Genomic DNA, 18,252 nt, shown 5'->3' with positions numbered 1-18,252 from the left:
ATGGTAATATCTTTGCCAAGCAATTTGCTGTGCGACAAGGCATGCCTGGGTTGCCATAACAACAGCTGTTGCTATATCTGTCACTGCTGTGGGTCACAGTTAGCTAAAAGAGCAACGTGCATCACATCCCTCTCCAACTGCCAGTCTTCATCTCTTCCTCTCCACTAGCACCTTCACCTTTTGCTGTCCTGCTTTATCTCCCACGACCTCTCTGTCCTCACATATTTCTGTTCCTGCTGAATAAAACTCCTCAGCTCTGCGGAGATAGCAATTAAAACAAAAGAGTTTACATCAAGTAGAAACTAATCAGAAGTGCCAGTGTCAGCCACTTTTCTGCAGCATTAATGAGAGCTGGAAACTCCAGGCGTGCGTCTGTGCACCGCCACGCTCACAGAAAATAGGAAGAACAAAAGACACAAAAGCTGCTGACAGTCAATAAGTCTATTTTTCTCTCACCATCCCAGTTGAGTTAAAGTCTAAATTCATCTAATTGAATAGTTGCTGTGCTATTGGAGCAATTACACCAAAGTACTTGAATACGTTTCCAGTAAACAACAGACAAGCTATGACACCAACTGTGAAATGCTTTGTATTTAATAGTTTAAAAGCAGAACACTTGCACATGATATATTATATCTGGTATTGACAGGCAGCATTGTATGATTTAATAACTATCTATAAATAAACATTTGTACTATAGAAAGAGGCACACAATTAGTCTCAACAGCAATGTCACTGTGGATTATCAGCAATAGGCAAAGCTTAAAAAGACTTCTACTACTGATTATTTTTTACATCAGTGCTTCAAACAGGTGAAAGATTCAAATAGAGGGTAGTATAGGATGGGCCTTTCGATGATCTCAGTACAGCTGAAACAGTGGGACTTGAAATTATATAATCAGTATATATGTACAGTATACAGGTGCAACTCAGAAAAATTCCAACATAATTGAAATGGTAATCAGTTAATCATCTCAACTCTCTGTGATAATCCAACTTGGTTAATCAGGTAGCTGGAAACCATGACCAAATGACTCTGGATGAAGGCACGGTACAACCTGAACAGGTCACCAGTCCATCACCAGGCAAACAAAAAGAGACAGACAATCGTACACACAAATAAACCCACTTGACCCAACACCTTCTTGCTATAAGAATCAGTCCACAGCTGTGTAATCTTAATGATCTATAAGCTAAAATTATAAAGAGAGGAAAGATATAGGTGAGTTTATGTCATGCGTAATCAAGATACTGTAAAATAATATATATGAGTTTTACAAATGTAATTACATTTCAATTGTATATGATTTTTGAGATGCACCTGGAATTTCATTACTTTGGGGTTTAACCAATGCTCCCAGTATAACAGGGATAAATGCACATCCACACAGTATAAAAGCGGCTAAATCCATTTTCATAAAAAACAACAACAACAACAACAACAAAATAAAACATCAACCATTGGCCAGTACAAATATAATTGTGACCCAAAAGGTTTGTATAAAATTGTAAGAAACCAAAAATACAATAAAATAACAACTATTACTTCAATGCTGTGAATTGGATACATGGGTTAACAATGTAGACAGGAGTAGGAGAGATATCTTCTTCAACTCATTCTGGTTGTTCTAAACCACAGAGGCACTACCAGTTACAAAGAGGATTGTGAAGTCTACACAGTGGAGCGTGGTGTGTGATAACTGCAGGGCACTGACACATTTCATCGCCAGGCTGTTGTGGCTGTGAAAGTACTCAACCACAGATGTCTGGCACATAGGTACAAAAAGAAAAGGAGAAAAAAAACAAGGACACAAGAGGGGAAAAAAATGAGCACTTAGACATTTCCTGACTGGCTCTTCACAAGACACAGTCAATACACAGGGGAGGTCTGTTAGCAGGATTCCCTTGGTTCAGTGGGAGTAACGACACCTTCTTAGTGGCATTGTTGAGGCAGTGGTGCCTGTTTTCAGACGCATGACACTGATGTCCCATCATGGTTGGTCAATACCTAAGGAGAGCAGAAAACATGGTCCCTCTTATTGACATGACAGGATTTACAGTACATTTATAATTACCACCTGCAGCTGTGTAAATCTTGCATCATCTACTATAATTCAGGGGTTCCCAATAGTTTTCTTCTGAGCTCCACCACTTTGAAATTAAAAGGATAGTTGAGGTGATTTGTGATTGGCTTCATTGGAAAGTTTTGGCAAAAACACTGATGGACACACCCACGCCTGTCAGCAGGAGCCTTCAATATCAAAGTAAGGGCCATATCACAGGTCTGCCCTACAATCTACAAAGTGTTTCATTCTTGGTTTCTTTGATATGTACAAATCAAACTTCTGAGGCAACTGCTCCCATCATAAACATGCAAATGTCACATGCATCATGTCACTACTACTTATTATCTCCCCTACACAGATCAGCGCCAGAAGACATCATTTGCATTTATCATAGTTACAAATGGCATGCTTGCTGTTTCAACAGCTTTTAAGTCATCACTGCTTAAAATCCATCAAATATAAAACATGTCTCATAGAAAATGGCTTTGAAGTGGCACAGGTTGGATGGTAAGTGAGCGGGGAAAAAAAGAAAAAAAAAGGATGATGTTTGATTCGGTGACATTTCCGAGATGTCTGGAATGACCGTGAAGGGGGACGAGAGAAGACAGATTGTGCTGACGCAATGGGACTCCACCACAGAGGTATGAACAATGAGTTGAAAGAGAAAAGGAGATGATTTGACTGATCATGATCTGGTTTAGGAAATCTCATGTGAAATACCGTGTCGGTGACAACCACTTTTATTCAGAAACAGGAGCGGCTGGATTCTCTTTCTGCTCAGAGGGAATGGCTAGGTAGTTTGTCCTGTGGGCAGATGGGTAAAAATTAACAGGAGCACCAAAATGCAGTGTCAAACTGTTGTGGGCTTCACCCACATATTGGGCTCCTATCATTTTTTTTCTTGACATTGACAACAAATGGTGATGAAATTAAGTAAGTGCAACATAAACCTGTAATTATTTCATTGAAACTGACAGTATTGCTAGGGTACTGGAAGTTAATCAAAATCATGAGAAAAATGGAGGTGTGTTACAATAGCTAAGCTATATGTAAAGACTCACAAGATATTCAGAAATACAAAAGATAAGAAGAGTTTTGCTTTTTATTGGTAATAGATCCCAACACAGGTGAACAATAATTTGTTAAAATGTGAAAATGTTTTGCAGATGTACCATTTTGCCAGATATTACTTCCTTATGTGAGAAAGCATGTAAAGATTAAGAATAAAGGAGGTACAATAAAGTTCATGCTCTGTACAGGTGGGCTCTTCCTCCCACTCTTTAGATACCGCGGTGGTATATAAAAATTAGAAAGTGTTCACTCTATGAGTGAATTTTCTTCATTTTATAATTGAGGCTTTTGTGAATACAATCTCCTGTTATTAATGGTGAACACTTCTCCACTGTGAATTAATTCCTTTTCGAGACAAAAATCATAACAATAATGTGAGTGGTGGGATATTGTAGAGTTTGTCTGCAATGCATGAAGACTTGACACCCTCATTCAGTATTTATAAGGGAATGCTCATCTTACTGAAAACCTCAAAAACTGGCACCAAAAAATGTCCTGCCTTTTCGATTTCACTGACAAAAAATAACACACATTAGCGAAAAAATAGCTTAGTGACTGTCAGCAGATTTCAAATATAAGACTCATTTAAGTCTCTGACGGGTTATCACTTTTTCTGCCACTGCAGCTCCAGTAGCATGACGAATGTGATCTGAACCGGCAATGCATCAAAAATTGGTAATCTCAGAATGTGACACTTGTGGTACATGTTCATTGAGCGCTGAGTTGCCGAGCACACTGTGAGAGGGTATGGACCTGACTGGAGAGGTGGGGTGGGGGTGGGGAAGCTTGCGTGTCATCAAATGTCTCAATCGGTCAATAATGACCATCAGTTTGCAACGAACAACACATTAACTCATTCAGCCGCAGGAGCTGATTAAGTTGACAGTGTGAGAAAGGTTCGATCAGCCGATCATCAAATTCATTTGTGGTGCCTGAAACGTCCTTGGATCACTACTCTTTACCTAAATCATCTTGAGGGCAAAGCTGGATTGCAATATAAAAAACAAACAGATGTAGGTCATGCCGTCAAGACTAAATGAAGCTTAACATGAGTGAAGTGAAGGTTTTTTTCTTCACTTTTCAAATCCAATAAAAGCTACCGGTACAAAGAAATGTATCACTTGCTCATTTCATATATTCAAACTCCAAAGACCACATTGACTGGAGTTTGACTTTATGACTGCAGAATCTCCAAAAACTGTCCAATTACTGAGTGTGTCTGCCCCTTTTCTAAAGATAACTTTCACTTTGAATATCTGACAGTTATTGAATATTGCTGTGTGTTTTTGATGGTGTCATGAGCTCATGCTACAACTGTGAAACACGCTGGTGAATCCTGTTTGTGATTGTACGGTAGTATTGCAAAAGTCCTTGGGGTTAGTATGATGACTACGATAAGGAGATTCTCTTCTTTTTTTTTTTTTTATTATATCTAGCAGTTAACATTATTCTTGATAATCCTGTCAGTGGTAACAGAAATTTGTACTTTTGTTTGAGACACATATATTAAGATCGGAAAAACACAACAAAAGTGAAGACATGTGAAATGATATTTCGTTAATTATTTGCATGACCATTAGAACTCCTGTATAGTACCCTTTGAAATAGTGTAACTTTTTATTTTTTAAATGTAATGCCACATTTGTAGAAACATGCATTTGTGGGATGAGCAGCAGAGCTGGATATGTATGCTGTTGACTCATGATTTTAACATATGTTGTCTGAGCACTTTTTAATGCAGAGAAACGTCAAGATGAAAGTCTTCAACCAAGATTGTATTTTTCCACAATCTGTGAACAAACCCTATCCTGGCAGGTCAAGATTTAGCATATTTCCTCATGAAATCAACTCTGCTGCTCATCCTATAAATGCATGCGCCTTACAAATATGGCACCATCTAAACAAGAGATATACTTGCTTTCCAACAGTATAAGATATATTGCTAAGAAGGACTATTTATTTGTAATTTGCGATATTATGGCTGCCTGTTCAGAAATAATAAAAAGCCAGTGTATGCCCTGCGTGCGTATCATGCCGGATTAAGTCCTTGCAAAATACTTGTACCTCAATCAGAACATGTGCTGTGTAATACCTGCGGTTGCTCTCTTTGGAACATACATTTCCATGTACAAAAGTTGTTAGCGCGAGTTACCCGGCTTATTCAAGAGCATGAAAATCCGGTGGGAGCAGATTATGGTATATACAAATGTGCTGGCTCTTTGACAGTGCTGACAAGGTGACAAAAAAAAGTCCGTTTTGTGACGAGGCTGAAAATCCATGGCAGATGTAATAAAGGGGGTGTTGAAAAAAGAGCAGTCAGCAGTATTTAGAATTATCCAGGCCTGTCAAGGCAGTCCAAGTGAAAAGACAGATTACTGTTGCAGGAGGGTTACAAACTGATGCAGTGTAGATTCAATTACCTTTCAGTCTCTATCTGTTTGCCTGTCTGACTCATTCTCTGTCTCTCCTCTCTCTTTCTGATTAACGTCTAAATCTTCTTTCTGGGATGCAGCATTGCTATTATATAATACTTACGATAAACCAAATATACCCAAGTAACTTTGTTTGTCAGTTAGTCAGACACACATACTTTCTGACTATTGGTTTGGATATGGACATGCTACCGTTCAGCATTTCCCACAATAAAAAAAAAAAAAAAAAAACATAGTACAGATATACATTTCAACATGTCGCCACCCAAAAAAAAGTGTTCAGGACCAACAGTTTCCATTTACTGCTCATTTGCCTCCCCACTCAGACTTGATGTGTGTGTGTGTGTGTGTGTGTGTGTGTGTGTGTGTGTGTGTGTGTGTGTGTGTGTGTGTGTGTGTGTGTGTGTGTGTGTGTGTGTGTGTGTGTGTGTGTGTGTGTGTGTGTGTGTGTGTGTGTGTGTGTGTGTGTGTGTGTGTGTGTGTGCACGCGTGTGTGTATGTACATTTAACTGTGTGAGACTCACGCTGTGTCCTGCGCCTGCTCATCAGACTTGGATATCTTCCTGTAGCAGTAGACCATTTCTACCAACAGCCACAAGGTCAAGAACACCAGCAACACATACATCATGATCTCCGAGTAGATTGCCGCGGTGTCCTGAGTGGCTGTGGAGCACAAACAGCAGCAAGGGACATGAATTATTCAGTAGTTATTCTTCCTCTGGATTTTTTTATTTAAAAAAAAAAAAAAAAAAAATCACATAGGATAGACTTCATCAGGAGGATTCAGAAAGAAACATTCACAGTAAAAATGGCAGAGTTTCTACAATTCCACAGTCTACTTTCATTTCATTGAATAATAAAACCAACTCAGTGTATGTGGTCAATATTATAGTGCAAATTAAGTCATGATTTCTGCTGCGTGTCCTGTTTAATACAAATGATGCACAAACTATGCTGCATACAGAATATTATGACCATACCTGTAGTATAACCAGGGTGCAATTTGTGACAAGATGAGAGGATGGAGAGTGGGGATGGGTATATACACATGATTTTCCAGCAGGCTATATTTTATTCAACTTTTGAGAAGGATTCATCAAAAAGAGTTTTCATTTCACGAAAACCAATAATAAAAGCCTCTAAACAGGCTTCCTGAAGTCCTCGCTATCGCTACACATTCCAGTGGCGAGTCATTTACTCTAAATATACAGGAGGTTCAGGATGTAGAAAAGAAATTATCATTTCACTTAAGACAAAATGTGTTTCAGCTTGTCAATTTAGAATTGATCTTGTTATTTGCATGAGCAATGTGTGAGACTGGGCAGCACTGTTTTAATCAGATTTTTAAAATATATTTATTTGACTTTGATATCCAAACTGGTGGTGAAGCAAATATAATCACTATTAAATGTTAAGCTACAATATATGCAACTGAAATTAGATATCTCCCACATCCCCTCCAACAAATAGCACCCTGGGTATAATACCAAGCCTACTGTAAAGAGATAAAGGTACCCTGTGGAGATTTCTCTTAATTATGTTGATATTCCATGTTTCATACCAACTAGTAGAATAATAATTCATTAAGCATTTTACATACGTTAATGTAAGAATATTTTTGTGTCCACATTTAGGTAGAAACATTTCTTTTTTCTTTTTTCGCAGAATGCTTCAGATTGTTTTCCTGACATGTTTACGGAAATCTTTAGGGAATTGGGTAAGGTTGCATTTCTAAAATAAAATAATCTCCACATGGTAGCATTCAGTTTGAAATAAGATGAGTATGCAAAGTCACAGTGGTTTTCAGTGCAGGAAACAGATTTGAGAAATATTACATCATATCCATCTCATATTTTACTTTAATGAACAAAGGTGTAAAGCTAATAACATTAAAATCAAGTCATCTCATTTCACTATCACATTCTATTCAATAATAGCTTCACATTTCCAGATTTGTTGCAAACAATAATCATATGCCCATTTAAATACTTGTAAAACAGCTTTTTCAATTCTACATTTTGACATTAAACAAATTACCTTTGAAAACACTCATTTACTAATTGATGAGGTACAATACCCCCATGAATATCATTCAAAGATAGATTTCCTCCCTTTTTTGGGATTAAAATGAGAATAGTAACCTGAAAAAACATAGACTTCATCATATTGTCTCAAAATGATTGGTTAATGATCTCTGCCATCAGCAGAAGCTATTTCAATGTTCCTGTATAGGCACCTGACAATTGTTTGTAAAAATGTGAATGCAACATCTAGAAATAAACCACATCTATATGATTATGGTCCACTGTCAACCACTGTGTCAACACATGTGTAGCCAATTCCAGAAAGCCTGCTGAGCAGAGAGCTCATAGATTCAAATTAGCAGCCCGTGAATAATAGAGGCTATTAGAGTAACATAATCCCCAAGATGGGAAAGTACAGAGGTACTGTACGCTGCTCAGGAACTAATCCATTCCACCCCTGTTCATGTCATTACTGTAACATAACACTCAGCTGTAATGTAAAACACTCCGTCCAAAGGCTTTGTGGAATTCAGTACAAATGTTTAGTGAAATATGAAGGAGAGGCTTTTAAATACAGGAAATAATTAAAGCATATATATATATATATTTTTAAGTTTCACCTAAAAAGACAGTTACATTCAATTTCTACTCCCTTTTTTTTTTTTTTGTTCAAATCAAAACTCCCAAATATGACGGACCTATCTTTAGATGCCTCTGACAGTCAACTATACGCCAAGTGCAAGCTTCTATAGAAAATGAAGTTAAATAAATGTGGCAAGTCATTCCAAATATACATGTTTCGCTGTATATTCAATCCAGGTGGAAAATGACGCATTCAGCAAGGCAAGCATTCAGGAAGCAGAATACGTTACCCCTTACAATAGATAGCAAAGTAGCTGGTTTGAAATAACCCCTTCACTGACAACAGAAGAAAGCTTTGATGGACAATAAAGAGTCTAATAAACATTTTACATCTGAGGACTGAGTGCAGCACAGAGACACTACTCAATAAGCAGGAGTCAACACTGCAGAGATGAGCGTTTGTCAGTACTGCAAAAGAAAGTGTTTGAATGGATTGAGCTCAGCTTTGAGAAAAGCATTTAACATACAGTATCATATTTTGTCAAATATACACAAAGAAGTGTATTCCCGTAAAAAACAGAATTGAAATGTTTTCTCATATTATACAAAGCTCTTAACAGCCCTATCATACCTTAAAGTGCCATGAGTAGCCTATTATCCCAGCAAAACACTTCAACCTCAAAGTGCTGCCCTATTGGACTTTCCTAAAATGTCTTAAAATGAAATCACATGCTGTCCATTTGTGGAACCAGCTTCCAATTTCAGTTCAAGAGCCTACTCCTGTCTAAACTAATTACTTCAACTGTAAAACATTCCTCATTCCTTCTGTCAAGCTTGTAGTTGTGGCTGGAGCACTGTCTAAGATAAACTGCAATAGGTTCAGACTGCTGGGAGACTGACTCTAATACAACAAGCTTCTCTCCTCTTTCTTCCATGTATATCACCACTTTGTCTCTCTCTCTCTCTCTCTCTCTCTCTCTCTCTCTCTCTCTCTCTCTCTCTCTCTCTCTCTCTCTCTCTCTCTCTCTCTCTCTCTCTCTCTCTCTCTGTCACTCTCTCTCTCTCTCTTCCTCTCTCTCGCTGTTTTTTTTATTGAAAAATGCCAAGACATGGCTATGTTGTAACTGGCACTATAAAAAAATTAATGGAAACCAAACCAAGATAAATAGCAAACAAAGTAAAAGCAGAGTTACAGTTTAAAAAAAAAAAATATCCGCACCTTTCTCTTTCACTGTCAGCGTGATATTCTTGATAACGAAGAGCGAGGGCTGAAAGAAGCCAAACTTAAATTCACGAAGAATATGGCACTCATAGACACCACTGTCATTATATGTCACATTCAGGACTTGAATGGAGACGTCTTGCAAATCCTGGCTACCATTCCAGGTCAGACGCCCTTTAAATGGTCCATCCAGGGCTTTTGCAATGAAGTCCTCGAACACGTAGATCTACAAGAGAAGCAAACAAAAGAGGTGCATATCCACAATAGAGCTCATATAATGTGTCCCCTATCAAGACCAATGTAGCAGGAACCCACATGAGTTTTATCCAGCCTGCTGTTTTCTTCTATTTTTGGCATGTAATACCAATCCACGCGAGTCTTTGCTGTGACCTCTTCCCTCTTCATGCAGGAAATGCAGGTCAACTTCATGGCTCTCCCCAGAACTGCTTCTGTTTCTGATGGGACGTCGACACATACTGGCCTGCTCGGGTGGACTGGAGGGGCATGGAAATGGTACACAGATTTACAGCAGAAGTAAAAAAGAGCTCAAAGTCTTGCTGTACAAAATATATTTTAAAATGTTAGCACAGTTGGATATTTAACCTTTGCAGAGCAGATGGACACATGTATTATCTCGATGGAGGGAATGGTTGTCTGCTCAGTGATTTGGTCAAGGTTTCTTCTACTATTATGGTGTCAAAGAAAGATTTTCATGAGCCAAAAAAAAGAAGAAAAAAACTATTTTCTATCAAGAATCTTGTGCAGACCTGGAAACTGCTGATTGTTTTTACTCTGAAGACTCCTGTTTTTGCATGTTGGTGACAGTCGGTTGCCTTGTCTGGATACACTGTGATGTTTTGGCACATCAGAAACCAGGTAGGGGGTCCGCAGTTTTTCTTAGAGGCTCCAGCAGTAGAAGGCAGCCTCAGTTCTGAAACAACAGTATTTTTTTATCTCCTTCGTGAGCCCTTTAGGAACACTTATCTCTGAACCAAACATACTCCCTTGGAGTGGGCCCACTGTGAATGTAAGAGCATTTCACAGGAGACATGGGTTTACCAAAAAAAAAAAAAGCTACAAAAGTGCCTTCCTGAGCTGCTGTGAGTTAAACCACAGCTTCAATGAGATTTTCATTCTCTTTTGAATTACTGAAAGGTACAACCTTGCTATTACCTTGACAATGATCCTTTTGATTTGAAATAATAAACTCATGACCCTGTTTTGTTGAGGTCATGTATCTGATCTGAATCCAACATGAGCCAAAATGTGGGTTAAAAAGACACAGAGTCAATTATGCAGCTCTACCAGCACTGGAGACTTGAGTCTCAGTGCTGATAGCAAAAACCATTCAGATGAGAAGGCATTAATGATGACTTAGCCCATTACTTTTGGCTGGCAGAGGGATGAGTTAAATGGATGGAGAAGAGAACAGATCTGGTCTGTATGGGAACCTCCTACACAATTACATTATCTGTGTGTCTGTAGCAGGAGGAGGACAGTGAGCACTGAGAGGATTAATTGTAATAGGAATGCATTTCAGCTGGCAGAACACAGAGGGGAGGAAAGATAGAAAATGGTTTAGGGGATTGAGAAGTCAAAGAATGACTTCTTGCATTTGTGTGACTGTTGCAGTGTTTGACCCAGTGGTCTTATATAACCCAAAGCTCCCACAGCACACAGTGACAACACTGATTCTATCTCATCTTTTTTTTTTAATGCTGAGGGCTCATACAAACACATGTAACAGAACATGGAACCAAACACAAGAAAACCAGAGAAAAGAGGAAAGGGAGAAAAAAAACTGGAGAGCTTAACCCTAGTGTCCTCTGTTCAAAGGGTCTATTTATTTCACTTAATGTCGACTACAGAGAGCAAAGCTGCACACTGCAATTGTTAGGTTTATAAGCCATTTCCAAGGCCTGTGAGCATTGCTATAAAGACTCAAAGGGTTTTCAGAGAGGAAGGCATGGGGGTACAATCGATAAAACGTGCTTGATTTTGACTATTAGGTGGAAATAAACTCTTTAATGGTACTAGTAGGTTTTTTGTTTTTTTGTTGTTGTTTATTTTATTTTTTTGGGGGGGGGTAATTTTGTTGACTCATGCTATTTATATGATACGTCCACTAGTATCAACATATCAACACTAATATCAGGTTGGGCATTATTTCTTGATTACATTGCTTCACATTTGATTATTCTGCAAGCTACTAATTCAAATCTCAAGCATTTTCATTAGTAAAAAACAAGAGTGAAAACATTGTGGCATAATCAATTAATACATAGTGTAAACAACATGGTAAAAACACATTGAATTAGCATTAGAATGCCATCAAGGACAGCATAAGTCTACTGTACATTAACTGTTCAAAATATAATTTAATGTCACGGGGAGGTGATGTAGGCTAATCAAACCACGTGGGGACTGACCTACGTGTCACTTGTGAAGCCCCGCCCATGTAATACTTCTATGTAATCCTACTCTGTTAACAGAAGAAGAAAAGAAAAAAATCAAATTATCGAAGAAATACATCAACCAGGATGAAAGTAGCTCAGAAAGTTCCAGAGAAATACTTACCGGTGATCGTGAAAAGTACCAAAGTGTGTAGCAGAAGTTTGTATTGAGTTACCATATTCAGCTCTGTGTGGAGCTGCTGGTGGACAAAGTCTCTGGGACTTCTGCTCTCTGTAAGTTTCCTTCAAGTCCAGTAAAATGGTGAAATGACGCCAATGTTGAGTCGACTTCAGCACCACGGACAGCGCCTCTCGTCTGCGAACAGGAGCGCAGGTAACTTCCCTCGTCACAGAAATGTCTGCGGAGGGGAAACAGTGAGCTTCAAAATGTGTAAAAAGCTTATAAGAAGCGTTCCCCACTGCTTCATGACGCGTTCATTTCATAAATCGGGGATTCCAATAAGTCTTCTCTGGTTTATTACCTACAGAGCCTGAACTAACTTCTCCACTCCCTCTTCAACAATAAATAAAACAGCTCGTTGATTTGAGACAGCTCGTGTCACTCAGTCCGCATCCATCCAGCAACACTGCAGAAGTGGTTCCTCTTCAACAGGGAAAAATAATAATAAAAAAAAAAAGCGATGAGGAGGGGACCTGTGGATTCACCAAAGCCGATCCAGTCACTTACTGCCGCCAGATCCGGGGTCCAGTTCACGCGCAAAACAGCAGAATAACGACTGCCTCGCTCTTATTTCACCCTTGAAGAAAAGCACTATTGATCAGGTGCAGTGTATTTCCTCCATTAAGATGACTGATGACATTCCCCAGCCGCGGCTCGCTGCCTTTGTTTTCCAGCAGCAGTCACTTTGGGCTTGCTCAGGCGGACGGTCCGTTTGCGCATGCGCTAATCCCTCCTTCCTCCACTCCAATGTGCATGAGCGCATTACTGTCATTTGAGCAGGCCTAACAAACTAATCATGCAACGCTTATTTACATTCGCTTTGTGGTTGCTGCTGGAGTTGCATAAAGAAATATGGCTTGGCTTTGCACGCATTTCTAGAATCAGGACGCAGTCTTCTCAAACCTGTATATCTCTTGTGTGTTACATAATCTTGTTCAGCAGCTGCTAGTGGTCATTGTTGTCATCAGTTATGCATCACTACTTGCATTATATGTAGCCTGCCAAGCGTCCATAATAACCACACAACCCGTGTTCAGAAAGTTGCCCTAAGTTCAAATCTTGTAGAGCTGTGAAATGATGTTACTTTGTGTTGAACAGTCCGGCTCGGGTATGTCAAACTCAATTCATTTCCATTTGATTTTCATTGGGCCAGACCAGAAAGGCAATATGACTCCAAAACACAAAATCACTTTAAATTAAAAATGTTCAAAGTACATTTCAAAAACTCTACATTTTTGAATTGTGAATCATTCATTTTTCATGTGACATTTTCCTACAGGTCTTCTTCACAAGTAGTGCAACTTGAACTAAAAATAATTGAGCTTCTTTTGATGGTTATTCCAGATGTGGTCGCATTGTCACAGACACCAGCACAATGACCTTGTAACTAATTTTTCGCATGGAAGAAAATAGATGTTATGGTTTCAGCCCTAAAGTTTTAAAGTAATTACTTTGTCATTACTGTAGCAGGTATGCCATTGAATATTTATATAAGGAACCCCCCCCCCCCCCCCCCCCCCCCCCCCCGAACCTTCAGACCGAAAGAAGAAATCTCCCATTACCATGTGCTATTTTTTTTTTCCAGTGCTCAGAGAATAAGAACTAATCTGAAAGCTTTCAATATGAAATCCATTAGAAAGTCAAGCATCAACAACATTTTGACACTTACTTTGCTTTGGTCTCAGTCTAGGGATTCGTAAACTCGAATAATGTACAGTTCACCTGGCAAATCACACTCTGACCAGATAATGGTTTACCAACATGTTGTGGCTACTCTTTCGTTAAAAAAAAGAAATCAAAAGTAAGAGTCACTATTTTGAGGAGATTTTCAATTTGCAGTATACAGTATAACTGCATAAAAAAGCACTCATGAAGAGATTGTCCAAATTTCCTTGACAATAGATAATTTATTTAAACAAAAAAAACATATTCTCAGTTGTTGACTTTCTTACAAAACACAAGTGCTCATGAATCCTAGTTTCTGCATGCCTGCGCCATTCCTTCCTCCTTCCACACTCACAGCTGCAGCTTGTAATGATTATAAAGAGGAGGCCTGACAAGGAGGAGGAGAGATCCACACAATAACCTTAATCAATTAACCAAGAAAAATACAGATACTTCAAATAAGATTACTTATCATTTTGTAAGTTTGCACTAATTTGAAGAAGAAAATGTAAAGTCTCAATTGGCTCCAACACTACATCTATATTTAAAACTGTGCATAATAAACTTGTGCATGGACTCTTGCAGATCTTTGGCTTACTACTGATTAAAAAAATTCCTGCGTTAAGTCGCCTACCCACTAACTTTCTGATCTTCTACCCCCTACAGTTCAGCATTAAAGGGTCTTCCTCTTTCTGTACTATTCTCTCTATATTTGGGTCCCAAGCCTTCAATGCTGTGAGGTGGCATTTCAGTTTTTTTTATATATTTTCTTTTCATCTCATCCTTTTAATAATTTCATAGTTTAATGTTGGCAAATACAAGAAATAAAGAAGAAGTATTATAATGGCTCCACTTGAAGTAATTCGGGAAGAAAAAGACCCAATTTCAATCCATCACACTAAAGCATCAGTATCGAGGAGATGACTGAAGTGCTTGTTGAACAGTGAAATTATGTCTTTCTTTCTACTTCAGTCAAATATGGTGTGATGTGACAATGTTGTACAATCCAAAATATGTGATGAGAATGTAAATATGCATTTTCTCTGATTTTGACATCCAATATGTACATTAAGTGACTACTTTAATGCAAAAAAATAAAAAAAATGGCTGTGAAAGAAAGTAATTCACTGGATCTCCTATAATCCCAATCATATTGTAAGTATATGTTAGATTAGTTTTCTAATCATTCAAATAAAAGTGAAGCCTTATTATGATTTTGAAGTTCGGTTTTGCATCCCCAATCATTTCGACACACTCATTAAGAAGTCAAGATTCCTGAGATGTTTATGTTCTTGATCAAGTCTACAGAGTTGGCTTGAGATGAACCCGCAACAGCATCAGTCCTGAAAGATCGCCGATAATCCCACTGTGACATCACAGTATTAAATCTTGCATCTATTGTGTTGGAATAATGAGAAGGATTACTACAGAGGATACTAGGAATCAAGTGGTTTGAGAACCTCTCCATTATTGCTTTGTTTTAGATAAGATATGTTTGGGATATATTTGTCATACAGCCAACAGTCAGCTGTCGTAATATGACAATTTGTCTGATTTTGTGTAGTTCACTGTTTCACCTGAGGGTTTTCTAGTTAAACCAACAGCTGGTTGTGGGGGGAAGCCACATGAAAACATGTGATTGGCAAATGCATTTTTTTTTCTTAAATCACAAGACAAAGTTTGATCAAGAGAGGGTTTGAAGATTCCACAAAAACAAAATAGCTTATTTTTAAACAAAAGAAAAATCCCAAATTCACTCAATCTTGATTAACAAACTGAAATGCAGTGCAGGAAACCCCTCAGTTATTCAAAACTAATTATGAACAATGTACAAGAGAAGAAAAAGATATCCCACCTAATAAAACAAACAACAGTTCAGAAGAAACAGCAAGTGCTTATTGAGTACAGTTATAACCGAGGAACACATTGGAACACATCAAACGGCAGTACATCTGACGGCCACCATGAATACCGAACAGAAATACACTTATATAATGTCAGCTGAATTGCACTCTGGCATTTAAGTGACAATCAGCAGCTGTTCGGGTGCAGTCGGTCTTCATCGGGTGACAGCACAGAGCGATCTGCTCAATCTCGGTCTAGCAAAACAAACATTGCAAGAAGACCTCGATGTGGTCATGGACTATTTTGTCCAGCCCACCACACAGATGCCCCATTAGACTGAGGTTTAAATCTATGCTTCTTTTGAGGCTAAGATATGTAGGATAAATGTTCAAGGAGTGAATCAACAGGTTATTCCAGTGACATTTCAGAGTCACAGGTACAAATTTTATCCTGAAAAGAAGAGCAAAACAGCAGCTGAGTGCTCTCCTGTGTTGCTGTCAGCATCAGCGGTAGCCTGACACAGATGAGCAGACTAAATATGGCAGACCCGGTTGAACCACATCCTGCAGATAACGAAACCATAGCAACAGTAATGCAGTGTCATGGTGACTACAGGAGGCCTGCTTAGCGACAGCCCATAAACTCAGGAAGACAATAGGAAGCTTCCAACCAAGCTCTTATTTTGTTTTCATACTTGTATCTTGTGTATTTGTAATGATTTGCATTTGGTGGAGAAAAACACATCAAAGGAAAGAGGATGGATTAGAAATAATGTTCTGTTTTCTGGCCCAAGGACTCTCACCACAGGGTGCACACTTGTGAGAAACACAGTACAAAGACACAGTCTACTCCAGGACAAGAGAGCAGAATACACAGCTTCGTCTTGTGAAATTTAAAAACACCAAACACCTAAAGTGTACTTAAAGTCGTGAGCAATTAACAAGAGGGGATAAATGAATGGGCTTGGGAGTGTATGCATTCACTCATGCATTTACTAAAGATGCATTTGTGCATGCATGGGCAGGGCTCCTCGAGGATGGACTGCGGAGAGCAATTTCTAGGGATTTGGAAGGATTTCAAGATTATAACATGATTACAGCAAGCAGCCATGGCTCTAACATGTTGGAAATTGAGATGTAAATCTCATGTGCTGCTTGCTGGGAAAACCTCTTAAAGCTGCAATACTCTTTGAGTGTCAATATATTACTTCATTTATCTATTATAACTGTGTCATTTACCATTTGTGCACTTTGCAATTGAGCATCTTGACAAAATGAGGAATCAATGTAATTACAAGATACAACCCTGTGGCTTAATTTTTTTTTTCAAGAACAAACAAAGCCAAGTAATAATGCTCTCGAAGGTAGATGTGTTCATAGCATAGTTGTATCATGAAACACAATTCAAAGGGAAGGAAGAGAAAATAAATCAGTTTGATGTGTGAAACCTTTGCACTCACGATTGTCTCCATTATTTTAGTTAAAATTACAAGGTCGTTACTGAAGGAATTGTGCAGGAAAGCTGACTGAAACACCTTTATCACCCAAGGACAAATTTTATTTGGTTTGTTTGATTTTTTTTTAATTCCTATCCAAATGGTATTGGCCATATGATTGGGATTATTGCAGTTTGGTGAACAGTAAACCTAGAACCATTCAGATGTTTCCATGGGTTATGGTTTAATCCTAACTCTAACCCCGCCCTAATGGATTATCAACATTTCTTTCAGAAATGAATAGGACATTTGCACAGAAATGTGCAGTACAAACTAAACTATCAGAACTCTAAGCAATGAAATAAAGATTGCAACTGACTTGTTATTGCCACATCTCTGTGGGGAAAAACAGATAAAACAGCTGCAGTCAATTATTTATCATTCAAATACAAGCTGAGGTCAAGCACTTAGCCCTAAGCATGTGTACAGATTGTGCACACATACACCACACATGAAAATCCAGTCGTTCTAAAAATAGCCTGCATGTTGATCTAAACAACTAGAGCAAGCATAATGTTGTACTACTACAAATCACCACACAAAGATGTACACACACACACCCAGCTCTGGAGCAGCTCAGCATGGAGTTATATGATCCCCTGTCCCACTGTGAGGTAAGCATGCAGGCCAGATCAGGGACAAAACAGCTAATCTAATTGATAAGGCATATAATGTCAGGGAGTCACTGAACCACACCCCACATACATACAGACCGACACACACACACACACACACACACACACACACACACACACACACACACACACACACACACACACACACACACACACACACACACACACGCAGCTACAGGGCACTGCCAAAATTCAACCAGGGGGACTTGGCACAGAGTTAGAAGCCAACACTGATAGCAAGTGAAGACTTGTTCCATTTGACCTTCTGATTTGGCTCACAGCCCCCTGTAGGAATACTGACTTTCTATTATGAGACTCAGAGCACCATGCATCAGATAAACCACTGAACCAGAAGATAGCAGCAGTCATGCAAAGTAGACCCACTCTTATTTGGGAAAAAATCCAAAGGCACTCAAGTTGTGTACCATCTTTAATTTTATTATGGCTTTAAAGAGATATCACTGGAATTAAAAAGAGGTTTGAGAAAAATGGCTCGGCAACCAACATGTGTGTCAGACGAAGGAAAGATGGAGGGAATTACTGTACTATATTATTAAATATTCATGGCAACATGTGGGTTG

The 18,252-nt window shown here is 38.7% G+C and overlaps 1 protein-coding gene across 4 annotated transcripts; it reads right to left on the bottom strand.

Moving 5' to 3' along the window:
• Positions 1 to 624: 624 nt before the first annotated feature.
• scn3b (sodium channel, voltage-gated, type III, beta) lies at positions 625 to 12,670 on the bottom strand. Of its 4 annotated transcripts, XM_080512152.1 has the most exons (8): positions 12,539 to 12,670; positions 11,975 to 12,209; positions 11,827 to 11,879; positions 9,713 to 9,891; positions 9,395 to 9,623; positions 6,094 to 6,232; positions 2,787 to 2,870; positions 625 to 2,008 (listed from the first exon to the last, which is right to left on the bottom strand). In XM_080512152.1, the coding sequence occupies exons 4-7, from the start codon at positions 9,824 to 9,826 to the stop codon at positions 2,807 to 2,809; spliced, it is 546 nt and encodes a 181-aa protein (XP_080368278.1). In that variant the 5' UTR covers positions 9,827 to 9,891; positions 11,827 to 11,879; positions 11,975 to 12,209; positions 12,539 to 12,670; the 3' UTR covers positions 625 to 2,008; positions 2,787 to 2,806. The 4 variants fall into 4 exon arrangements, with proteins under 4 accessions (XP_080368278.1, XP_080368275.1, XP_080368276.1 ...); XM_080512149.1 differs by lacking the exon at positions 11,827 to 11,879; XM_080512150.1 differs by lacking the exon at positions 11,827 to 11,879 and having other exon boundaries at positions 11,975 to 12,670.
• Between the last annotated feature and the right edge of the window lie 5,582 nt (positions 12,671 to 18,252).

This window comes from Blennius ocellaris, assembly GCF_963422515.1.
Source record: "Blennius ocellaris genome assembly, chromosome: 2".
NCBI lineage: Eukaryota > Metazoa > Chordata > Actinopteri > Blenniiformes > Blenniidae > Blennius > Blennius ocellaris.
The sequence above is the reverse complement of the archived record's forward strand: the minus strand, read 5'-3'. Positions and strand labels throughout refer to the sequence as shown.

What these genes read in the sequence shown, in the direction of transcription:
- scn3b (XM_080512150.1), bottom strand. Translation starts at nt 12,029, where the DNA reads ATGGTAACTCAATACAAACTTCTGCTACACACTTTGGTACTTTTCACG. An exon ending in GCAGGCTGGATAAAACTCAT is followed by an intron (nt 9,624 to 9,712) that starts GTGGGTTCCTGC and finishes CTTCTCTTGTAG; the next exon opens with ATCTACGTGTTCGAGGACTT. An exon ending in GAGCAGGCGCAGGACACAGC is followed by an intron (nt 2,871 to 6,093) that starts GTGAGTCTCACA and finishes ATCTGCCCACAG; the next exon opens with GACAAACTACCTAGCCATTC.